This window comes from Salvelinus sp. IW2-2015, linkage group LG11 (assembly GCF_002910315.2).
Source record: "Salvelinus sp. IW2-2015 linkage group LG11, ASM291031v2, whole genome shotgun sequence".
Taxonomy (NCBI): domain Eukaryota; kingdom Metazoa; phylum Chordata; class Actinopteri; order Salmoniformes; family Salmonidae; genus Salvelinus; species Salvelinus sp. IW2-2015.
The window spans coordinates 28,960,900-28,983,777 of record NC_036851.1 but is presented as its reverse complement, the minus strand read 5'-3'; the positions used below and the strand labels follow the sequence as shown (position 1 = coordinate 28,983,777).

The window sequence follows — 22,878 nt, the reverse complement described above, 5'->3', positions numbered from 1 at the left end:
GTATTGAGGGGAGGATGGATGGGCATGTATCGCGAGATCTTGGCAACAACCTCCTTCCCTCAGTAAGAGGATGAAGATGGGTTCGTGGACCTGGGTTCCAGCATGACAACGACCCGAAACATACAGCAGGGCAACTAAGGAGTGCTCCGGTAAGAAGCATCTCAAGGTCCTGGAGTGGCCTAGCCTAGTCTCCAGACCTGAAACCCATAGTAGAAAATCTTTTGGAGGGAGCTGAAAGTCCATATTGCCCAGCGACAGCCCCGAAACCTAAAGGATCTGGAGAAGGTCCTGTATGGGAGGGTGGGCCAAAAAACCCTGCTGCAGTGTGTGCAAACCTGGTCAAGAACTACAGGAAACATATTGATAGCTCCTTGTGAATTGCAAACCAAGGTTTCTGTACCAAATATGAAGTTCTGCTTTTCTGATGTATCAAATACTTATGTCATGCAATAAAATGCAAATTAATTACTTAAAAATCATACAATGTGATTTTCTGGATTTTTGTTTTAGATTCYGTCTCTCACAGTTGAAGTGTACCTATGATAAAAATTACAGACCTCTACATGCTTTGTAAGTAGTAAAACCTGCAAAATCGGCAGTGTATCAAATACTTGTTCTCCCCACTGTACTTACAGTATTTCAATACAGTCACTGACATCTGACCTGCGGTCTATGGGGCTTTAGTCTAAAATCATCTTTGAAAACGATAGGCAAATCTTATGGACATTCTCCAGGAAGCACACATATTTTATACATTCTTAATAAAAAAAATCTGTCAGGGCTTTGTGAGTATGTGTTGAGGTGGAGGAGTCAGAGGAGAACAGGCTTGTTTGGGCACCTGGGAGCCAGTGGTCCATGGACCTGCAGGTTAATCCTGGTCTACAGGTGAGCTCCTTCTCCACACACTAATGAGTAGCAATCTAGGTGTCTCCATGGCCTGGCGGCCAAGTGGTGGGGATGCTTGTGCTCTTGGCAGATAACAAGGATTTTAACACGCTTGGTGCTCAGCAATAACACTGCTCCTCCACGCTCTGAGACACTCTGATACGCAGTGCTACATCGACTCCCAGCCCCCGACACACCCAGAGGGATTGGCAGGGTTTCATCCCCATGCCATCATGCAACGCTGTGAAGCGCTCCCCGGGGGCCACTACCCACTCTACACCGCACTGATACAGGTGAGGTGGATTCCATTAAGACTAAAGAGATAAATGCACCGAGTGGCTCACCTCATTCTCCTCCTCCACCTCGTTCCTGATTGTGCACGGAGTTCCAGATGAAAAGAGAAGAGCATGTTCCTCTTAAGCCTCTCTGCTGGCTGGGTCTGAGTGCTGCCATGGGCACACCATTCATTGCTTTACAAGACCATTTGCTCCAAGAAAACACCAACATGCAATGGCACTGTGATAAGGCTTCTCCCCCTTTTACTTGTTCCCACAGCCCTGAAAAATCCAGAAGCTACACACATTACAAGTCTACTATACTGTATTGTATATGACCTGGGAATCTATGATGTGGTGTGTATAGGTTCACTTGTGAGCCAAGGGTTTGTCCACCTCTTGGACATATTATGTTATGCACTAAAGCCCTCTTCATACCTGGTGCTAACATGCATCCTGTGTCCGGATTGTGTCCACATTCTGATAGTGCCAACATTTTCAGACAGCTGCACACCACATTTACCACACGATTAACCACATGTTAATGCAAGGTGTAACCTGGACTCTCTGAACATGCACAACTCACCGCTGAAGTCAGAATCCATAGTATCCATGTAGATGTGCAAACTAAAGGAAGGTGTGTGGATGTTGTAGGCGACTCAATAAAGGAAACATAATTTGACCAACTCTATGATCTATTGAAAACTGCAACTTCATTTTGAAAGTCTCAATATATGACAATAACATACAGGTTGAATAATAGAAAATACAGTAAAATATATGATGATAAGGAGACCCTTCTGAAAAACACTTATTGATTTGTGTCTACTAAATTTGCTGGAAGATATACAAATGTAAAGATGATTAGAATGGTGGCATGATCTCATTTGTTTACTATGGAAAGCAAGTAACCCTATTCTATAGTCATGCATTTTTGCCATGCATTTTTACCCCCACCTGTCAATCAAATTCTGTAAGAACAATTCTACAAATTATGAGAGATGTGTCAAAAGAAAGTAGGAATAGAATGGGAGTCTCTCTTTTATATCTATAACAAAGCTTTGTTCCATTGCTATATACTTACAAAGAAAGCATGGTCGTAATCGTGCATACAAAGTGCATGCTGCTGTTGCTGGGAACAAATGTAGGCTACACAAAAACCAAAAGCTCTTACCTGTCCAATGAATCTCTCTTCTGAACGATTCCAAATCCGACAGGTTACACAGATTAGGTCAGGCACTTCATATCCTTGGTGATACTTTCAATAAATATCGTGTTATTGTGCCGAATAAACAATTCGTGGATACTGATGATGGAGGAAGGAAGGACAAGGGATGAGAGTGAATGAAGTTTTCGCGCCTCGCAGCTGCGGCGCGCATGAGTAACTGTCCTTGGTGCTGAAAAACACTCGGAGGAGCGCGCGGATTCCTTATCCCCTGGTTAAAAAGTCTACCCACCTTTTTACACACCTCTGGTACTAATTTAACATTATACTCACTTGAGTCCATTCAGATTACTAACCGCGCGTCCACACCTCATAACTCAGCTGTGCAACAGATCTTATTTGATAACAAATGAGACAAGTGTTATCAATGAGCCTGGTAGAAAGGATGAGTCGAGGAATGAAACATATCTGATCCCGGTTGCATGATCTGTTAAGGAGTCAACTCATTCCTTCACCATGCATAGTTTTACACTTTTAAAACGGTCACACGAGTCCATAGGATATCATGTGAACTGAACTGTCATATTGACAACCACAACAGAAGGCAACAGACCGAACGCCTGTGGATGATAGCGACCCCCGAATAGGTGTGTCTGTGGGCTATCAAGCCTGCACGTTGTGAACGACCACCCTGACAATCAATACAGATGCTATTGATTAATTTAAATCGGCGCAATAAGAAACGGGTCGTAGTCTTTCTCAAAAGTTTAGATTAGTTCTAACTGTTATCATGTATAGCCTAATAATAGCATATTACAAATTCATTGTGGTATTAGGCTAGTACTAATACAATAAGAATAATTAGAATACAGATGATGTTATCCTAGTAGCTTTTTGCATTCTGTTTTCGAGAGCTGTTGATTAGGATGCGCTGAGCATGTAAATGTGGAGAAGCTCAGGGAATCGTCTTGATTTTGTTTAACCGAACAAGCAAAACTCATAACAGCAGCTGTTCGGAGACTGCTTAGCTGCATCGTTAGATTTCTATTTACAGTCCACGCACAAGTTCTGACACGGGAGTGGAGACGAGGGAGAGCGCGAGGTGGCTCCCAGGTGGTAACCCTGCGCGCACGGGATATGGACTCTCGARATCACCAAATGATGTGTTGTGACCTCTAACCCTCTTCTGCCAAAAACCACATTCACACAGTCAGGGAGGGGCTATCGACTGGTTTTGTATGCGACGTCACCCATCTTCATACATCCACTGGAATAATATGAATTAAAATTGACAACATAGGGAAGGCCATATCTCCATGACCTCAAAGCTMTCAAATGTAGGCTAACCCATGTGGGTTTCACTATTAATTAAATCAGTTGTCAATGCAGTGTAGGCCTTATGCAGCTACTCTCCTAATTTGACTGTGGATAACTGGTGGAGTGCCAGATTAAACAATTGTGATTATATATAGCAGACATTCTGTATATGTCAGCCATGACAGTGTCGATCAATTACTCTTCAAATTGAAAATACAGATCTGTATGTGGTATAGGCTACAATTTCATTCGATTCATCAGACAGATAATGACTAAGACGAAAGGGTAAATCTGTGATACAAACATAAAAAAGCGATCACCCCGCCACTGCTTGGTAAACAGCATCACACATATCCCTATAGACCACAACGTGGATGCCCAGAGACCAGGGGATGACTACCTACTTGAGTTTAAAATGTAAATATCCCAGACTCCAACATCACGAAAATGACAATGATAATTCCCACGGGGGGACCAGGATGAATATGTATGAACTTTCCAATTTGTAAGTCGCTCTGGATAAGAGCGTCTGCTAAATGACTTAAATGTAAATGTAATAATAGTAAACCCTCCCTTAGTCATTGCTTTTAGTTGCCTCTGGCATATTTAACCTCTGAAATTGAACAAAATATTATAAATGAGTCTCAGATGTTTGGTGATTACATGCATGCTTAAAGCGCCAATCCATGTGGAAGCAAATCCACATTGATGCACCAAGTGATTGGAGCGGGACTGGACTCTGGATGGTTCTAAATGTGGCCCATAAAGGATGGAAAGCGAAGTGATTGAAACAAAGCCCAGTAATATAAAAGCGATGAGACTGATATTGAGAATTCACGGCACGGTTTCTTAATGATGACATTTTCTTGGGATGGAATTCAATTATTGATTCCAGAATTGCACACCGCACTTTAAGAAATGCTGTGCATTTTCTGCATGAAGGGATTTGACAGTGTGAATTTTGGTTTGACAATAAGACTATAGACTCCAGAATTTCCAGATGTTATTTTTTGTTCAATAGAGATACGTACATGTCATATACCTTTATGTGCACTAACTAATATAATAGGCACATTCATTTGGGGTTCAACACCTGAGGAAGTGGAAACTCAAAACACATGAACTAGATTGCTAACTCTAAATATAATACCCAATGCTAGTAGCCATGTATTTATCCAACAGTAAATGTATTGTCCTAAAAAACTTAGCAGTTGTAGGCTACTTGTCACACCCTGATCTGTTTCACCTGTCCTTGTGATTGTCTCCACCCTCTCCAGGTGTCGCTTATTTTCCCCAGTGTATTTATCCCAGTGTTTCCTGTCTCTCKGTGCCAGTTCGTCTTGTATGTTTCCAAGTCAACCAGCGGTTTTTCCCGTTCTCCTGCTTTTTGTATTCTCCTTTTTCTAGTCCTCCCAGTTTTGACCCTTGCCTGTTTCTGGACTTTGTACCCGCCTGCCTGACCATTCTGCCTGCCTTGACCACGAGCCTGTCTGCCACTCTGTACCTCCTGGATTCCGATCTGGTTTTGACCTTTTGCCTGTCCACGACCATTCTCTTGCCTACCCCTTTTGATTTATAAACATTGTAAGACCTCAACCATCTGCCTCCTGTGTCTGCATTTGGGTCTCGCCTTGTGCCTTGATACTACTACTACTACCCATGAGACCTATGTCCTCGCAATGGCCGGTGCACTGCTCCATATTTCAAAGCCATATCAAATATCTTGGTAAAAAAGTTGCTATTGAGATCAATAATGAGAGTTGAGAAATACAAATTATACCTACAGAGAGCTGAGACCCTCCTCTGTTCCACAGGGACAAGGGGACAAAGTTTCCAAAGCTGTGTCTTTCCCGCAATTTCATATGGACATGTTATATGTTCAGAACACATTTTTCTGTTGAGCGCATGGGGGAGAGTGGTTCGCTCATCACAGCAGCAGGCCCCAGGCACAGGGCAGACACTTTCAAGCAGGAATCCTGAAGAGATTGCACTTTACTGTTTGACCAAATCATGGTTTTAGCCGCCTAAAAAAAGTTGAGTGAGGTAACAATGTTTATAGGCACCCATTCCGTTTTTTGCTGATGCAGCTTTTGACTTTGAATGTGAAATCTCAGCTCAGCCCATCAGAAAACCGGTCCATCTTGGTAGGGGGGCTGGCAGTTTCCCACTGATCAGCCAAAGGCTCATTATAGATTAGTATGAGAGTAATTGCCCCAAAATATTTACAAAAATATCTTAACAGGACCATGGGCAAATTTCGAAGTTGCTCCAAAAGTCGAATTTTGACGTGTTTTTGTTACTGCTCTGTATTTTTCCAAATTTAGAAATGAAAGGTTAAGTATAGGCACTCATTCTGAATGGTTAAGGTAAGGGATACGGTTTGGGATAGGGTTAAAACGAAAGATAAAAAACCAGTGTCCACAACTGGGATCAAACACACAACCTTCTCTCGAGTCAAGGGTTATGGTTTGGGATAGGTTTAACCCCCCCCCCCTCCACAACTGAGATGTAACACAAACTTCTGATCCAGAGTCATGGGATTACTAAAGCCTACTTGATGGTAGTGCTCACTGTTAGCCCTAGTGGCTGGTTTTGAAGACATTTCCCGATGTTCTCAGGACATGGATAGACATCCAATTTCTACTTCAATCTTGAACACTTGGCTGTAATGTGACAACTGATTCTCTGTTAATGAGACAATCAATAGTGATGATTGGCCAAGAATGTCTGCATCAGATTAAGTGTTTTAAAGAAATTAACAACAGTATTTATTTATGGCTGTGTAAAAGCTCTATTAAATGCTCTGAGGAAGTTAGGCATGCTTTCCACACAAAGCCGATATAACTAGCAGTAAACTTCCAAGACATTAGTCCCTCACCACAGACTCAGAGGGTCCTATAGACTAATGTTAAAGTGAATGTTCCAATTTCATATAATCATTAGAGTGGAAAAGGGTTTTAAGATAAGCCTTAACAGCTAATTAACTTCAGCAATTTAATTGTTAAGTTGAAATCCCACTCAATACAGAAGGCTTACTCTACATATCATAAAGGCTAAAGGGCCAAGTTTTTCCCCATAGTCACCTTAGGTCTGGCCAATTCCTGATGTGCTGACGTGTAGCACTTTGCTGCCTCTTCCCTCAGACAGAGAATGACCTGAGAAGCACTGACCATATGGAGCTGTGAATGTAGACTTCCAAATATGGCTATGAACAGAGGCACTGGGATAATAGCTGCTAATAACTGCTCTTCACACACAGATTGTGCATATTGATTTCCTCCTCTGTCCTAAACATCTATTCCTTCAAGAGATTGCTAAGACACATTTTTCCTTCACAAAGGGGTTGCATGGCGGTGCAAGTTATATCGCGGATATATTATACCATTAGAGATGCCATTTATTCATACTCCCTCTTTTATTCAGTCTTTTGAAATCTATTCACCAAGCCCATCTCTGAGCCTCCTTATAAAAAAAGAGAGGAAATGGTAGTCAATACAGGCCTCCAAGAAATTACAGAAAAGTATGAATGGTCATGAAAGCTGGTTGTATAAAAGAAAGTGTTAAGTTAATAGGTGCTTTGGGTCCATCTGTAATTTCCTCATATAATACCCCTCAATACTTATGTGAGGCAAGGTCTTCTTCAGAAAAGAGACAATGATAGAGACTTTCATCAATGAAAAAGCCACAAAGTCTGACATGGTGAGGTTGGACCCAGGTGCAGATAAGAGACCAGACAAGGAATCAGTGGTTAAGGATAAACATAATACTTTACTAGAAACAGTAGGCGCAGGATCACAGTACACTTGAAAAAACAACAACCACTAAGTCTCAAACTCACTCAGGAAACAAACACACACGGTAAACAATTCAAGCTTCTGCAAAGAGAAATAGAAAACACACCTCTTTTAAAGTGAAAATCATAATGAGTAATGGAACACACCTGAGTGTCATAATTGTCTCTAGGGTGGTCTCTCTGCCGCCTTCTGGTGACAGGTGGAACCATGACACAGAGGATGAGTTTTCAGAGCTGTAGCGTGAGCAATAGGGATAGAAGAATATAATTTCACTGTCTGAATACTACAGGTATACAAACATAACATGCATACAGTATTGATTGTCTGTATAGATACAGAAAAAAAGAAAATTGCATATGATCTTTTATTGCAGACAGAAAAACACCCATGGCATTGTACATTATCTCCATCACTCAAATCCCAAGACGAGAGACCCAACAGAATAACATGTGACAACAGCAAATGGAGTGAGCCCAATGTCTAGATCATAGGATTATCATGCTATAAAGGAAGTTGTTATATCTAAAATAAGGGAAGAACTCAGTATATCCCTGATTCAAGTCAAAAAGTAAAGATTATATTGGTACACATGACAGACCAGAGTAGTTGAACAAGTTTCTACACCGGAAACACCTAGGCCAAAGGAATAGAACAGATCATCTGAAAGGTGAAGACTTCAAATATGTTCTATTGATTGGCTATATGCTTAAACTATAAGTCTTACAGATGAATACAAAATACTGTTTTAGACTGTTTCCATCTCATAGTTGCATTGTAAATCCTAGCCCTTGATGACTTTGAGTCTGAACTGACTTTCACCTAAAGCCCCTCTTACAGTTCTATGGATTAGTCTTCAACACTCCGTTTAAGCCTTGCTTTTCCCAGGCTTTTAACCCCATTTCAAATTGAGGGCAACAGCAAAATAACCTTGTTAGGCTGTTATTCATGTCAAAATGAATAAGGCAGATATTGCTTTAGATACCCTATTGTACAATACTTGCTCTGGATTTTTCTGGTCACTACGTTATGTGAAAAGTCATCATAAGAGTGTTCAGAAAATATTGTAACCAAAGCAAGTAGGTAGCATCTCAATTGTTATGATATGTAGGTTGATAAAATTACAAATCCTTCACAACTAAATGCATACAATTCTTTCATATAATGGTTGTTCAACTTAATCCAGTGGTCACCAACCTTTGAGTCAAGATCACTTTCGCAGTCAAAAAGCAAGCAGCAATCTACCGCTCAGATTTCTTTTTAAACATGACTTAAAAAATGTAACGTTAACCTAATAAAAACAGTTCTGTAGGAATGAGGTTTGTGCAGTAGGCCTAATACAGTGAACTGCCAATATTGTTCTTCTCAGACCATATAGTGGCTTGCGAAAGTATTCACCCCCCTTGGCATTTTTTCTATTTTGTTGCCTTACAACCTGGAATTAAAATAGATTTTTGGGGGGGTTTGTATCATTTGATTTACACAACATGCCTACTACTTTGAAGATKCAAAATACAAGAAATAAAAAAACAAGAAATAAGATAAGAAACCAGAAAACATGAGCGTGCATAACTACCCATCCAAGACATTTAAATGTTTCCCCTTAAACCACTCGAATGTTGCTTTAGCAGTAGGCTTAGGGTCATTGTCCTGCTGGAAGGTGAACCTCCATCCCAGTCTCAAATCTCTGGAAGAGTGAAACAGGTTTCCCTCAAGAATTTCCCTGTATTTAGCGCCATCCGTCATTCCTTCAATTCTGACCAGTTTCCCAGTCCCTGCCGATGAAAAACATCCCCACAGCATGATGCTGCCACCACCATGCTTCACTTTGGGGATGGTGTTCTCGGGGTGATGAGAGGTGTTGGGTTTGTGCCAGACATAGCGTTTTCCTTGATGGCCAAAAAGCTACATTTTAGTCTCATCTGACCAGAGTACCTTCTTCCATATGTTTGGGGAGTCTCCCACATGCCTTTTGGCGAACACCAAAGTGTTTTCTTTTTTTTCTTCTTTAAGCAATGGCTTTTTTCTGGCCACTCTTCCATTAAGCCCGGCTCTGTGGAGTGCACGGCTTAAAGTGGACATATACTCCCATCTCCGATGTGGAGCTTTGCAGCTCCTACAGGGTTATTTTTGGTCTCTTTGTTGCCTCCCTCATTAAAGCCCTCCTTGCCTGGTCCGTGAGTTTTGGTGGGCGGCCCTCTCTTGGCAGGTTTGTTGTGGTGCCATATTCTTTCCATKTTTTAATAATGGGTTTAATAGTGCTCTGTGGGATGTTCAAAGTTTCGGATATTTTTTTATAACCCAACCCTGATCTGTACTTCTCCACAACTTTGTCCCTGACCTGTTTGGAGAGCTCCTTGGTCTTCGTGGCGCCGCTTGCTTGGTGGTGCGCCTTGCTTAGTGGTGTTGCAGACTCTGGGGCCTTTCAGAACAGTTGTATATATACTGAGATTATGTGACAGATCATGTGATACTTAAATAAAGTCCACCTGTGTGCAATCTAACTAATTATGTGACTTCTGAAGGTAATTGGTTGCACCAGATCTTATTTAGGGGCTTCATAGCAAAGGGGGTGAATACATATGCACGCACCACTTATCTTTTTTTTCTTCTTCTTTTTTAAACAAGTTATTTTTTTCATTTAATTTCACCAATTTGGAATATTTTGTATATGTCCATTACATGAAATCGGGAAACGGGAAAACATCTTCCGCCTGATGGCAAAAGTCGAGTCACACTGCATCTGCCTCATGCACAAACTCATGTTGTTCCTATGACCAGAGAAAGTTAAATATTCCTTGATATTAAAATAGACATGATGAGATGCAAATAATAATAAAAACACAGAGCTATTGATACACTTGGCTACTCATTCATTCACTCATTCAGCCTCATTGAGAATGGAAGCAGGGAGAAGCGTGTTTTATGTTTTGTAATAGCGTTGAATAAAAACAGTGTTGACAGTGCTGAATACAAACTTGGACATGAACTCACTCATAAAAGCATCAGCTATTTGCTGTATTATTTGACAGTCTCTCTATGGTCATTGTTTTAAATTATATGAAATCTCATATAGGCTAGTATAAAACGTTACTGTGGCCGGGGTCCTGGAAGCTGTATGCACATGATTTGAGCTATCCGATTGGTCAGTCAGTAGGCACACTTSATTTAGCCACAGATCTCACGGTCCACAGGGTAGGCGGAGTTAGTCTTTTCAGACAAATGAAATGGTTAAAAATGGGAACACTTCTCCTCCCCGGTGCACAGGGCTTCTGAATCAAGTGCACCTACAGTACCACCAACAGCACAACACAAATAATAAAAAAGGAGAGGCAGCCTATGTCATAGCCTTTATCGTTGGCTTTTCAGTTAGGTGATCGACTAGGAATGCATCGATCGACCGGTTGGTGACCACTGTCTTAAACTATACTGTATTCGATTATATACAGTATATTCAATTATATATATATAAACAAATTATCTTAAATAAAATGTGTGCCTACTATGATGGGAGATGATTAAACATATTGGACACAATGTTACTAATTTAAATACTTCAATCAAAAGAAATATTGACTTTCATAAGTCCCACAAGTATATTGCAACAATATTTTTGTCCACTCAAAGAGTGTATCACTTTCTACTGGTGAATCTATCATGTCCTACAACAGTTCTGTTTAATGTTGATCAACCAATCTTTGTTTTGTCATTATCCCTCACAGACATTACAGTTTAACATACAGGAAAGTTCAAAAGGTCCAGAAATAGATGGCATGTCTGTCATGATAAATAGTATGGCTACAGATCCACCAACAAGTTGACATAAAAGACAAGATTAGCTGAAGAAATATCGCTCCCACCTTAAAAGGATCAAACCCGAGGAGTTTGCTCCATCCATCCTCTTCTACTCCTCTCCATCCCCTACGGGCTCCCTCTCCTCAGCTACAGCCTCTACTGGGGCTTCCCTGGCTTCTTCCTTCACTGTGGGGCCTTCCTCCTCCCTCCCCAACTCTATCTCCAGCTCCTCCACCATCTCTTCCACCAAGTCCAGTTCCTCAAAGGAGGAGCCGCTGCCCACTGACTCGCTGGAGCCCCTGTCCCCGTGCCCCTTTTCACTTGACTCCCTGTGCTCTCCACCCTGCCCCTGTTCGACCCCGTCCCCCTGGTCCCTGTGCGGCAGAGAGGAGGCGGAGGACGGGGCCAGAGACGTCTCTGTGCTCTTTGACTGCGCCTGGCTGCTCAGCTTGCTGCTGACATCACTGTGGGACTCTGCACCTGCAACCACAGGAAGAGAGGTGTTAGGTAAAACAGCGAATAGATGTCAGTTCAAAACTAACCATCTACAGAGCCAGAACGTCATGAACAAATGTGTAAGGGCTGTATTCAATCTGTATAGCTGAAGCATTACAGATTGCATGATAGAAATGTAAAGGTAATTTCCAATTAACCCATACAGTGAACGCAGTCTCCGCTAACACGTGAACATTGCCTATAAATTTCAATCACACTGGAATGCTGAACTTCCGTGATACGGATTGAATAGGGCCCTAAGTCCACACTCATTAACTGTTGTGTTTTGTGTCTTCCTACTTATTGTAATTGAAGACAAGTACACAAGAGCAACAAAGAGACAAAGAGTAAAAGAGAGAGTGAGAAAAGCTAGAGAGGGTAAATGTTAAGGAGAAAGTGAGAGCAGACAGAGGCACAGAGTTGGCATCCTGACAAGGTACTCTCCTTAATCTATCTGGTTGGGATCTTTCCAGCTTCAAACTCATGAATTACTTCAACAACTTCACAAAAAGGGAAACAGACAAAAGATACAATTTGGGTAAGCAAGCTACAGTACAAGTACAAACTTTACCCTGTAAATTGAGACAAGCTGACTACATATATTCCCACATCACTCAACAGCTCATATAGGAGTTGACTAGCTCCATTACACACAGAGACTTCATTGGTGTCAATGCCAGATCTGCCATTGTTGTCATTTTTAAAAGAGGCTGAGAAAATTGAGCCAGTTTGAACGTGGGCAGCAACAAACGACAATAACATTGTTCTCACTCACATCCTTCCAGTTGGATAGTTTTTTAAACTAATGAGTATATGCAAGACCGCATTACAGATTTCACCTCCTAAGAAGACTAGAGGATCTTAGTGGGTGGGGGAATATTTGATATGCTGCCGTGCTTCTGTACTCTACCCCTGTTCTGTGCATGGATACTGTGTGTGTGTGTGCATGCGTGAACACGTGTGTGTGTGTGTGTGTGCGTGCGTGCGTGCGTGCGTGCGTGTGTGCGTGTGTGTGTGTGTGTGCATGCGTGTTGGGCCAGTTCCTTTATTCATAAACCCAGTCACTGAGATGTACTCCTCTTCTGGAATTTAAGGTGAGTAACTCATAGTAATAGGTTATTCTGTATGGGTCATTACAGAAAATTCTACTCCTCTCCCGAATCCTATTAAGCAATGATGAGACTGATATTATTGGTCATAAAGACAAGGCCCCATGTCGTGGAAAATTGCAAGATTATGTTATAGTGCGTGTAAGATTATATTATAATCTTTGTATTGCATTAGAATGGTTGTTTTATTCGACAGAATAGAGTATTCTGTCGACTATTGTGTGTGTGTGTTCCACTGAGGATGGGGCTCTATGATATAGCACTGACAGAGGAGATTTACGATGTCTTTGGGTAATAAAGCCTAAAGAGCATTCCAGATAGTAAAGGTAATGTTTTTGTGCTATACCGTACCAGGGTGAGACGGGTTCCAGTTTGGAGTAGGAGGGGGCAAGACACTGGTTTTTACAATGAGAACTGTTGACACAGCAGTAACTGTCTGCTATGTTTTATAGATATCTTTCATACAAATCTTAACCTTTGTGAACTGTTCCTAAGATCTGTGATTCGTCATGTAAGTTGAGAGGGGTGTATCTTGGCTRTAGAATATCTTTGTATTCTTCTGTAGGGACTCTCAAAATTCATTATAGATAGTGAATTGTTGAAAGTCAAAGGCTAAAGCTTAAAGCTCATTAAAGATGAAGTTTAAGTATAACTCTGACTGGTGTGTAGTTTGTAACTCTCCTCATTTGGTAATACAGGAAAATGCCATCACACCCATTCCTACACAGCAATATAAGTCAGTCACATGATATATAATGATAGCATCCTGCTTGGTTGCTCATTTAGTATTTCTCCAACTCACTCCTTTACCAGAGGAAATAAACAATATGTGCACTCATCACCAGGATGSACTATTAACGTAATGCTTCAGAGTAATTAACGCGGAGCCTGATTAGTCTATGATTGCTAGTCCTTTCTGATGGAGGAATATCCACCAGTGTCTTATCATAATATCCTCCTCAGCTTGTCATGATCCAAGACATATTGGATTGGAGTGGTTTGTGTGAATGTGTGCATTTGCGTGTGTGCGCATGTGTGTAGTTATAACGGCCCTGGAATGAAGATGAATGAATAATCTTAATCTCTTTCATGGAGAGAAGCTAGCATGACCTCTGCCATCTCCCTGTCTGTATCGTTTTGGGACCGGAGAAATTAATTCCTGCCTATTGTGACTGCAATTAGCACTGTCATCTCAATTAGGCCCCAGCTCTGTGGTCATTGTGCAGAAATGGACAGGCTGAAAATAGGCACACAAATGAGACCTTTTCAGCATTGATTAATGTAAGAAAGAGACAAAGAAAGCAGTCTACAGGACACCAGTCAGTCACCTCTATCATGTGATCTCATTATGTAAACCCATGAATCCAAAGCATGTGCATCGTCCTATTGTGACAGGTGTGTGATGTAGGAGATCATTCCAGGTTATATATAGGCTACTGCTTTCACATTGGATTTACATATTTAGCCTGTAAAAAAGTGGGCAATGTTTATATGATCCTCTTACAACAGGCCCATTTTTACCACATTCTTGCCAGCATACACCTTTATACCTCCTGTTTGCAAGCCGGAGACGAGTGGTAGTAGTGGTGTGCAGATGTGGGTGGGCTCTATTTTAATAAATCCATTGAGAATATACACCACCATCAAATCAGTTAGTTATTTGTTTAGGCAGATCCTAAGAAACATAAGCCTAATAAAATGTATTTTCAAAAGAATAGCATATATTTTTGTTTAATTAGGTCTATGTTAAGGGTCTGTGCTGCCATGGAGTTTAGAGTATAGTGCGTGCCAATGCCGCCTCAGCATTATGGCTGCCTTTCATACTAAGCCATAGGCAGAACTTAACAGAACTTAACCTAAATGATTACTAAGTCGTTAGGCGGACATAAAAATGTCAGCTTTGATATCGGCGATACCTTTCAGATGTAAGGAAAAGGCGGGAAAAAGTTAGCGGTATGGTAAAGTTGGCGGAAAAACGTCTTGGTATGAAAGGAATAGTCACCTACATTGATGAACCAGCAAAAACTTCCACTTCCGGCGCCGACAGAGTTGGCCGCCTCGCTTGGCGTTTCTAGGAAACTATGCAGTATTTTGTTTTTTTACGTGTTATTTCTTACATTGGTACCCCAGGTATTCTTAGGTTTYATTACATACAGTCGGGAGGAACTACTGAATATAAGAGCAACGTCAACTCACCATCATTACGACCAGGAATATGACTTTCCCGAAGCGGATCCTGTGTTTTGCCTTCCACCCAGGACAATGGATCTGATCCCAGCCGGCGAACCTAAACAACGTCGCCGTAAAAGGSGCAAACGAAGCGTCCTTCTGGTCAGGCTCCGGAGACGGGCACATCGCGCACCACTCCCTAGCATACTACTCGCCAATGTCCAGTCTCTTGACAACAAGGTTGATGAAATCCGAGCAWGGGTTGMCTTCCAGARAGACATCAGAGACTGTAACGTTCTTTGCTTCACGGAAACATGGCTCACTCGAGAGACGCTATCGGAGTCGGTGYAGMCAGCTGGTTTCTTCACGCATYGCRCYGATAGAAACAAGCATCTTTCTGGTAAGAAGAGGGGCGGGGGGGTATGCCTTATGATTAACGAGACGTGGTGTGATCATAACAACATACAGGAACTCAAGTCGTTCTGCTCACCTGACTTAGAATTCCTCACAATCAAATGTCGACCGCATTATCTACCAAGGGAATTCTCTTCGATTATAATCACAGCCATATATATTCCCCCCCAAGCAGACACATCGATGGCCCTGAACGAACTTTATTTGACTCTATGTAAACTGGAAACCACATATCCTGAGGCTGCTAGGGGGCAGAATTTTTATGTTTGGAAAAATAACGTTCCCATTGTAAGCTGCCTATTTCTCAGGTGCAGATGCTAGAATATGCATATAATTGACAGAGTAAGATAGAAAACACTCTAAAGTTTCCAAAACTGTCAAAATATTGTCTGTGAGTATAACAGAACTGATTTTGCAGGCGAAAACCTGAGGAAATCCAACCCAGAAGTGACTTCTATTTTGAAAGATCACTGTTCCATTGCCTGCCTTTCGTCCATTTAAAGCAGGGGTGTCAAACATACGGCCCGCGGGCCGGAACCGGCCCCCAAGGAGGTTCGATCAGGCCCGCAGGATAATTTGAAAGTGGAAAAAATGCATAAAAGACATGGAATTAATATTTTTTATTCGCTGCAATTCATGGATTATCCGCTAAGGGGCGCACTCTTTCCATCAGAGTAGAAGACAAGCTGCATCACTGAGACAGACTGAAAACAGCAGACGGTATCAATGCGCCATCTGCTGCTTGTTACGACGTTGTTAATACCTTGGTCTCTACCTCTCCGCTACACCCTCATTAGCCAAAATGCGTGTATCCAAACGGAGAAAAGTAGATAAGGAGTGTAGAATTTTCAAAGAAAAATGGACCACGTCCTATTTATTTACAGAGATGCACGAAAACCTTCGTGCTTGGTGTGTTTGCAACAAGTTTCGGTATTGAAGGAATATAATATTCGACGCCACTACGAGACTCATCACAGCGAAAAATATGACGGCTTGCAAGGACACTGAGAAGAGATAAGAATTAACGAATTGCTGGCGGGTCCTTTCTTTAAAAGTCTCATTTAATCTTAAAGTGCATTACTATATTTTTCAGTACCAATTAAAGTTTTGTGCCTTTGTACAATCAGTGGGATCAGTTGCAATGCATATTTGTGAATGATAAAAGTAAATTGCACATTTGTCTAAGGAAATATGAGGTGTTTCATGAAATGTTTTTGAAAAGGATAGTTCATTAAATTTCAATATTTTCCTAATGTTCTTGTGCTTCTTTACACCAAAACAAAGAAAGACATGATATTTTGGTTATTTATAGCAGAGTATGGTATAATTTTAATGGTCCGGCCCACTTGACATCTCCCTAGGCCGTATGTGGCCCACGATGCGAAATGAGTTTGACACCCCTGATTTAAAGGGATATCAACCAAATTCCCTTTCCGTGGCTTCCTCAGGGTGTGAACAGTCTTTAGACATAGTTTCAAGCTTTTATTTGAAAAATGAGTGACATTTATCAAAACGCGAATTGGCGCTCTGAATTCAGCGGTTGTTTACGAAAATGATCCCGCTAAAAGGGATCCGTGTGTCAAGAAGTTAACAAGGCTAATCTGAAAACAAGACTCCTAAATTCTATCACATATCGATTGCGCAACCAGGGCTGGTAAAACCCTGGATCATTGTTATTCTAACCAGGATGTCGCATATAAGGCCCTCCCCCGCCCTCCTTTCGAAAAGCTGACCACGACTCCATTTTGTTGCTTCCAGCCTACAAAACAGAAACTAAAACAAGAAGCTCCCGCAGTCAGGTCTGTTCAACGCTGGTCCGACCAATCTGATTCCATGCTTCAAGACTGCTTCGATCACGTGGATTGGGATCTGTTCCGCATTGCGTCCAACAACAACATTGACGAATACGCTGATTCGGTGAGCGAGTTCATTAGAAAGTGCATCGGCGATGTCGTACCCACAACAACTATTAAAACATTCCCAAACCAGAAACCGTGGATAGATGGCAGCATTCGCGCGAAATTGAATGCGCGAACCACTGCTTTTAACCAGGGCAAGGTGACCGGAAACATGACCAAATACAAACAGTGTAGCTATTCCCTCCGCAAGGCAATCAAACAAGCTAAGCATCAGTATGAGACAAAGTAGAGTTGCAATTCAACGGCTCAGACACAAGAGGTATTGGCAGGGTCTACAGTCAATCACGGATTACAAAAAGAAAACCAGCCCGGCGCGGACCAGGATGTCTTGCTCCCAGACAGACTAAATAACTTCTTTGCTCGCTTTGAGGACTATACAGTGCCATGACACGGACCGCTACCAAAACCTGCGGACTCTCCTTCATTGCAGCCGACGTGAGTAAAACATAAACGTGTTAACCCTCGCAAGGCTGCAGGCCCAGAAGGCATCCCCAGCCGCGTCCTCAGAGCATGTGCAGACCAGCTGGCTGGTGTGTTTACGGACATATTCAATCAATCCTTATCTCAGTCTGCTGTTCCCACATGCTTCAAGAGGGCCACCATTGTTCCTGTTCCCAAGAAAGCTAAGGTAACTGAGCTAAACGAACCGCCCCGTAGCACTCACTTCCGTCATCATGAAGTGCTGAGAGACTAGTCAAGGACCATATCACCTCCACTCTACCTGACACCCTAGACCCACTCCAATTTGCTTACCGCCCCAATAGGTCCACAGACAACGCAATCGCAACCAACTGCACACTGCCCTAACTGATCTGGACAAGAGAAGAAACCTATGTGAGAATGCTGTTCATCGACTACAGATCAGCATTTAACACCATAGTACCCTCCAAACTCGTCATCAAGCTCGAGACCCTGGGTCTCACCCCGCCCTGTGCAACTGGGTACTGGACTTCCTGACGGCCGCCCCCCAGGTGGTGAGGGTAGGTAACAACATCTCCACCCCGCTGATCCTCAACACTGGGCCACACAAGGGTGCGTTCTGAGCCCTCTCCTGTACTCCCTGTTCACCCACGACTGCGTGGCCATGCCGCGCCTCCAACTCAATCATCAAGTTTGCGGACGACACTACAGTGGTAGACTTGATTACCAACAACGACGAGACGGCCTACAGGGAGGAGGTGAGGGCCCTTGGAGTGTGGTGTCAGGAAAATAACCTCACACTCAACGTCAACAAAACAAAGGAGATGATTGTGGACTTCAGGAAACAGCAGAGGGAGCACCCCCCTATCCACATCGACGGGACAGTAGTGGAGAGGGTAGTAAGTTTTAAGTTCCTCGGCGTACACATCACGGACAAACTGAATTGGTCCACCCACACAGACAGCGTTGTGAAGAAGGCGCACAGCGCCTCTTCAACCTCAGGAGGCTGAAGAAATTTGGCTTGTCACCAAAAACACTCAAACTTTTACAGATGCACAATCGAGTGCATCTGTCGGGCTGTATCACCGCCTGGTACGGCAACTGCTCCGCCCACAACCGTAACTCTCCAGAGGGTAGTGAGGTCTGCACAACGCATCACTGGGGGCAAACTACCTGCCCTCCAGGACACCTACACCACCCGATGTCACAGGAAGGCCATAAAGATCATCAAGACAAACACCACCCGAGCCACTGCCTGTTCACCCCGCTATCATCCAGAAGGCGAGGTCAGTACAGGTGCATCAAAGCAGGGACCGAGAGACTGAAAAACAGCTTCTATCTCAAGGCCATCAGACTGTTAAACAGCCACCACTAACATCGAGTGGCTGCTGCCAACATACTGACTCAACTCCAGCTCACTTTAATAATGGAAATTGATAAAAAAATGTATCACTAGCCACTTTAAACAATGCCACTTAATATAATGTATATGTATATACTGTGTATAAGGTAGTAGTTGTGGAATTGTTAGGTTAGATTACTCGTTGGWTATTACGGCATCATCGGAACTAGAAGCACAAGCATTTCGCTACACTCGCATTAACATCTGCTAACCATGTGTATGTGACAAATACATTTTGATTTGATTTGATTTGAAAAAGTTCTCTCTTGTATGGAATAATTTTCCAACAGCCTTGGAGAGGTTAATTCATTAAGGAACAATGGAGGATTCATCTCCTGTCAGTGTCCCAGGAGGGTAACAGGACACTCTGGTCCAGCCTCTCATCTCCCCTGCTGGGTTCACACCCCAAACAAACCCCATCTACACATCACACTGAGTTATGGACCATCTTATCACAGGGGACCACAGTGCAATAAACACACATGGTCTCTGAGCCCCTCACACAAGTCCCACATCCTTCAGATCTGTCCATCTCTTACCAAGCTCATTATCAGGTCCAGTGTATCTGAGCCTGTCTGTAATATGCAGAGAGACCGTTTCTATATGAGAGGTGTTCTGACTCTGGGGTTCTTTACGACATTAATAAGCTGACAAACATCCCATTTACCAGCCAGCAAGTCCATACACAGCAAACCCATCATTTCTAAAAAGGGCATATTGGGCTGTGATATTCATTATGCCTGAGTTTTTCTATGAAAGGGGTAATCCTAAACCTTCTCAATGAGAGGGAGAAGATGAGGATCAGTGGGTCCATGGAGGTATTATATATGTGTTGTACAGGTAGAGTGGTTATGTTCTACCAGTTGCTGAACTAAGAAATAATTGGTCTATTTAGTATACCCCCCAGGAAGACACTTCTGACAAAACATGACTACGTTCACCCGCAAACACCTGGTAATAAGTAATGACAAAGCTCTCAAATTGAAGCAGACCATGCTTTGGAAAGTGTTTTAGATAACATTTGCCTATATTAGTTGCTAAATTGGGCCAACTGTGATTATTAGCTATAGAATCAAGGTCTTGTTCTTAAAATGGTTTCAGATCGAAGAGAGGAAAAGAGATGAGAAGAGAGGAGAGGAAACAAGAGGAGAGGAGTGTTTAAAAGAGTAACTATCATGATTCTGGCCGCCATTTTGACAGTTTTCTAGCTCTTTTTGCCCCTAGCGGTTCAACTCTACCATTGAAATCGTGATGTAGAGGCACTTTGAGAAGGTGCCTCTATGTCCTCTCAAGGGAGGGGTTCGGCATGAAATACACTCCCTTCTAGATGTGCTGGTTAGTACCACCTCCAAGCTTACTATAAAAGCAGGTGACAGCACRCCTTATTTGGCAATGGTCTTGGTAAGTGGAGTTTGTCAATATGTGACAGACCGGCTCAAATTGGTCTTATGTAGCAAAATGCGAAATTAATTCTGTTTTGAAAGTTGATAAACTTGTAAACTCACTTTTGAGAAAATGGCCTTTGAATAGTTTGATACCTAGTGAAGAGTTCTTCTTTGTCTACACCCATTCAGCATCGTTCACATCCTCTTAAACGTCAGACCCACCCATCTCGTTTCGCTCTTGGAGCGTTCAGAGCGCACACTTGACGCTCTGGCCGATGATTTGTTTACCTCTGGATAACATGAAAACAGCCTAACCAGCTCTGTTGGCAACAATTTCATTACGCTTTTTTGCCAACATTTACTGACACCAGCCATATTCAATGAGTGTTGTGTGTTTGTAAATTCATCAGTTATTCTTCGCTCTGGCACACTCAGACTGAATTTACGAACGCACCCGAAATGGTTACTTGTATAGTGGAGTCTTTTGTTAAGACTAAAAAATGTACCTAGCTAGGTAAACAACGTGTAAGATCACATACGTCACGCAACGTTAGCTAGCAAGCCAGCCAGCTAATGTTAGCTAGTTAAACAACAATGAAGATAGTGCCAAATCATGTCGTTACTAACCTGCATGAATCTGCTGGGAGCTAACCAACCAGGTTCAATGTTAGCTAGCTAACATTAGGCTCTAACTAGCCAAGCAAACGGCTCCGGGATACGAATAATAACATCATACATGTAACGTTAGCTAGGGAGCCAGCCAGATAAAGTTAGCTAGCTAACAGTACACTTTAGCTTAAGACATGTAGCTAGCTAGCTAGGTAAACAATGAACCTAGCTCGGTAAACAACGTGTAAGATCATACAAGTCATGTAACGTTAACTAGTTAAACAACAATGAACATTGTGCCAACTCAAGACGTTACTACGCCTCGCATGAATCTGCTGGTAGTGGTAGCTAACCAACCGGGTCCATTGTTAGCTAGCTAACATTAGGCTCTAACTAGTCAAGCAAACGGCTCTGAGATACGAATAATAACATCATACACGTAACACTAGATAGCGAGCCAGTCAGCTAACGTCAGCTAGCTAGCTAACAGTACGCTTTAGCTTGAAATGAAACCACTTTGTCAAAATTAGAAATATGTTACATCTGAAAACGTAGCTAGCTAGACTATCTTACCCGTATACATCATCATGCACCATGGTTGCCCTTAGTTTGAAGATGTAATCCGTAGACAGGTGTTTTCGCCATCTCTTTAGCTATCATACTATAATTCCACTGATTTCAAAACTTGATCCTCCAGAAAGTGGAGATCAACATGTATGCAGCTCCACGACACGATACATATTTTTTTTTCACAGACTGACCAGCTCAAATAGACAGAAGCCCTCTGTATGGAAGACCAATCAGAACTCCTCTCTCGGCATGTCACCCAATCATGGCTAGTGGGAAAGTTGCTGACCAACTAGGCTCGTAATTTAACAATTGTATTCTTATTTACAGATGGCATACAAGTTTGTTATTAAGGCACATGAAAGTTCACATGTTCCAGAAGGAATTTCTGTGAAAAAACATATATTTAAAAAAAAGTTTTTGTTGTTGTAGAATTTTACCCCCTTTTTCTCCCCAATTTCGTGGCATCCAATTGTTAGTAGTTACTATCTTGTCTCATCGCTACAACTCCCGTACGGGCTCGGGAGAGACGAAGGTCGAGAGCCATGCGTCCTCCGAAACACAAACCAACCAAGCCGCACTGCTTCTTAACACAAYGCGCATCCAACCCGGAAGCCAGCCGTCGGAGGAAACACCGTGCACCTAGCCCGGCCAGCCCAAAAAACACTTTTTGATTTAAAAAAAAGTTTACATTCAAATGGCTCTCCTGTGAAGTAGTGACCCACGACATACGCCTAGTTTCTTGAAACGAGTCACATATATTTTGCATGATGCTTCCTTGACTCGACTACTGACATTACACAAARTTCTAAAGGCAATAAGGCACATTATGACCAAACTCAACGTTTTTGCTTACCGTTTCATACACATCTATGTGCTTTTACGAAAGAAAAAAAAACATGTAGGCTATGAGGATCATACCTTTAGATTCATAGCTACCTCTATCATAACAAGAAATAGATGACAATGGTAGTCATGTCAATTTACTGTATTTTTTCCCAACCACTATGACTGATTGGTGGCGCAGTCTGCTAAGATAGTTCAATGGTTGTGAATTCTAACACCACATGGGGTAGATATATTTATTTTTCAAATCCTTTATTTACAATATTCATCCCATGCCCACACACTTCTAATTCTGAAAAGTGATAGCATACCTGT

General features: G+C 42.2%; 2 protein-coding genes across 2 annotated transcripts in view; both read right to left on the bottom strand.

The window, feature by feature from the left end:
• LOC111970129 (metabotropic glutamate receptor 2-like) overlaps positions 1-2,902 on the bottom strand; it is an 89,207-nt gene extending 86,305 nt beyond the window's left edge. Inside the window, exon 1 of the mRNA XM_023996651.2 lies at positions 2,335-2,902. The gene's annotated coding sequence lies outside the window, so the exon portion shown is untranslated. The remainder of the gene's footprint in view (positions 1-2,334) is intronic.
• A 4,488-nt stretch (positions 2,903-7,390) lies between these two features.
• Positions 7,391-22,878, bottom strand: part of LOC111970128 (testis-expressed protein 264) — a 140,867-nt gene continuing 125,379 nt past the window's right edge. Inside the window, exon 4 of the mRNA XM_023996650.3 lies at positions 7,391-11,708. Within this exon, the coding sequence (XP_023852418.1) occupies positions 11,338-11,708 (371 nt within the window). The 3' untranslated portion in view covers positions 7,391-11,337. The remainder of the gene's footprint in view (positions 11,709-22,878) is intronic.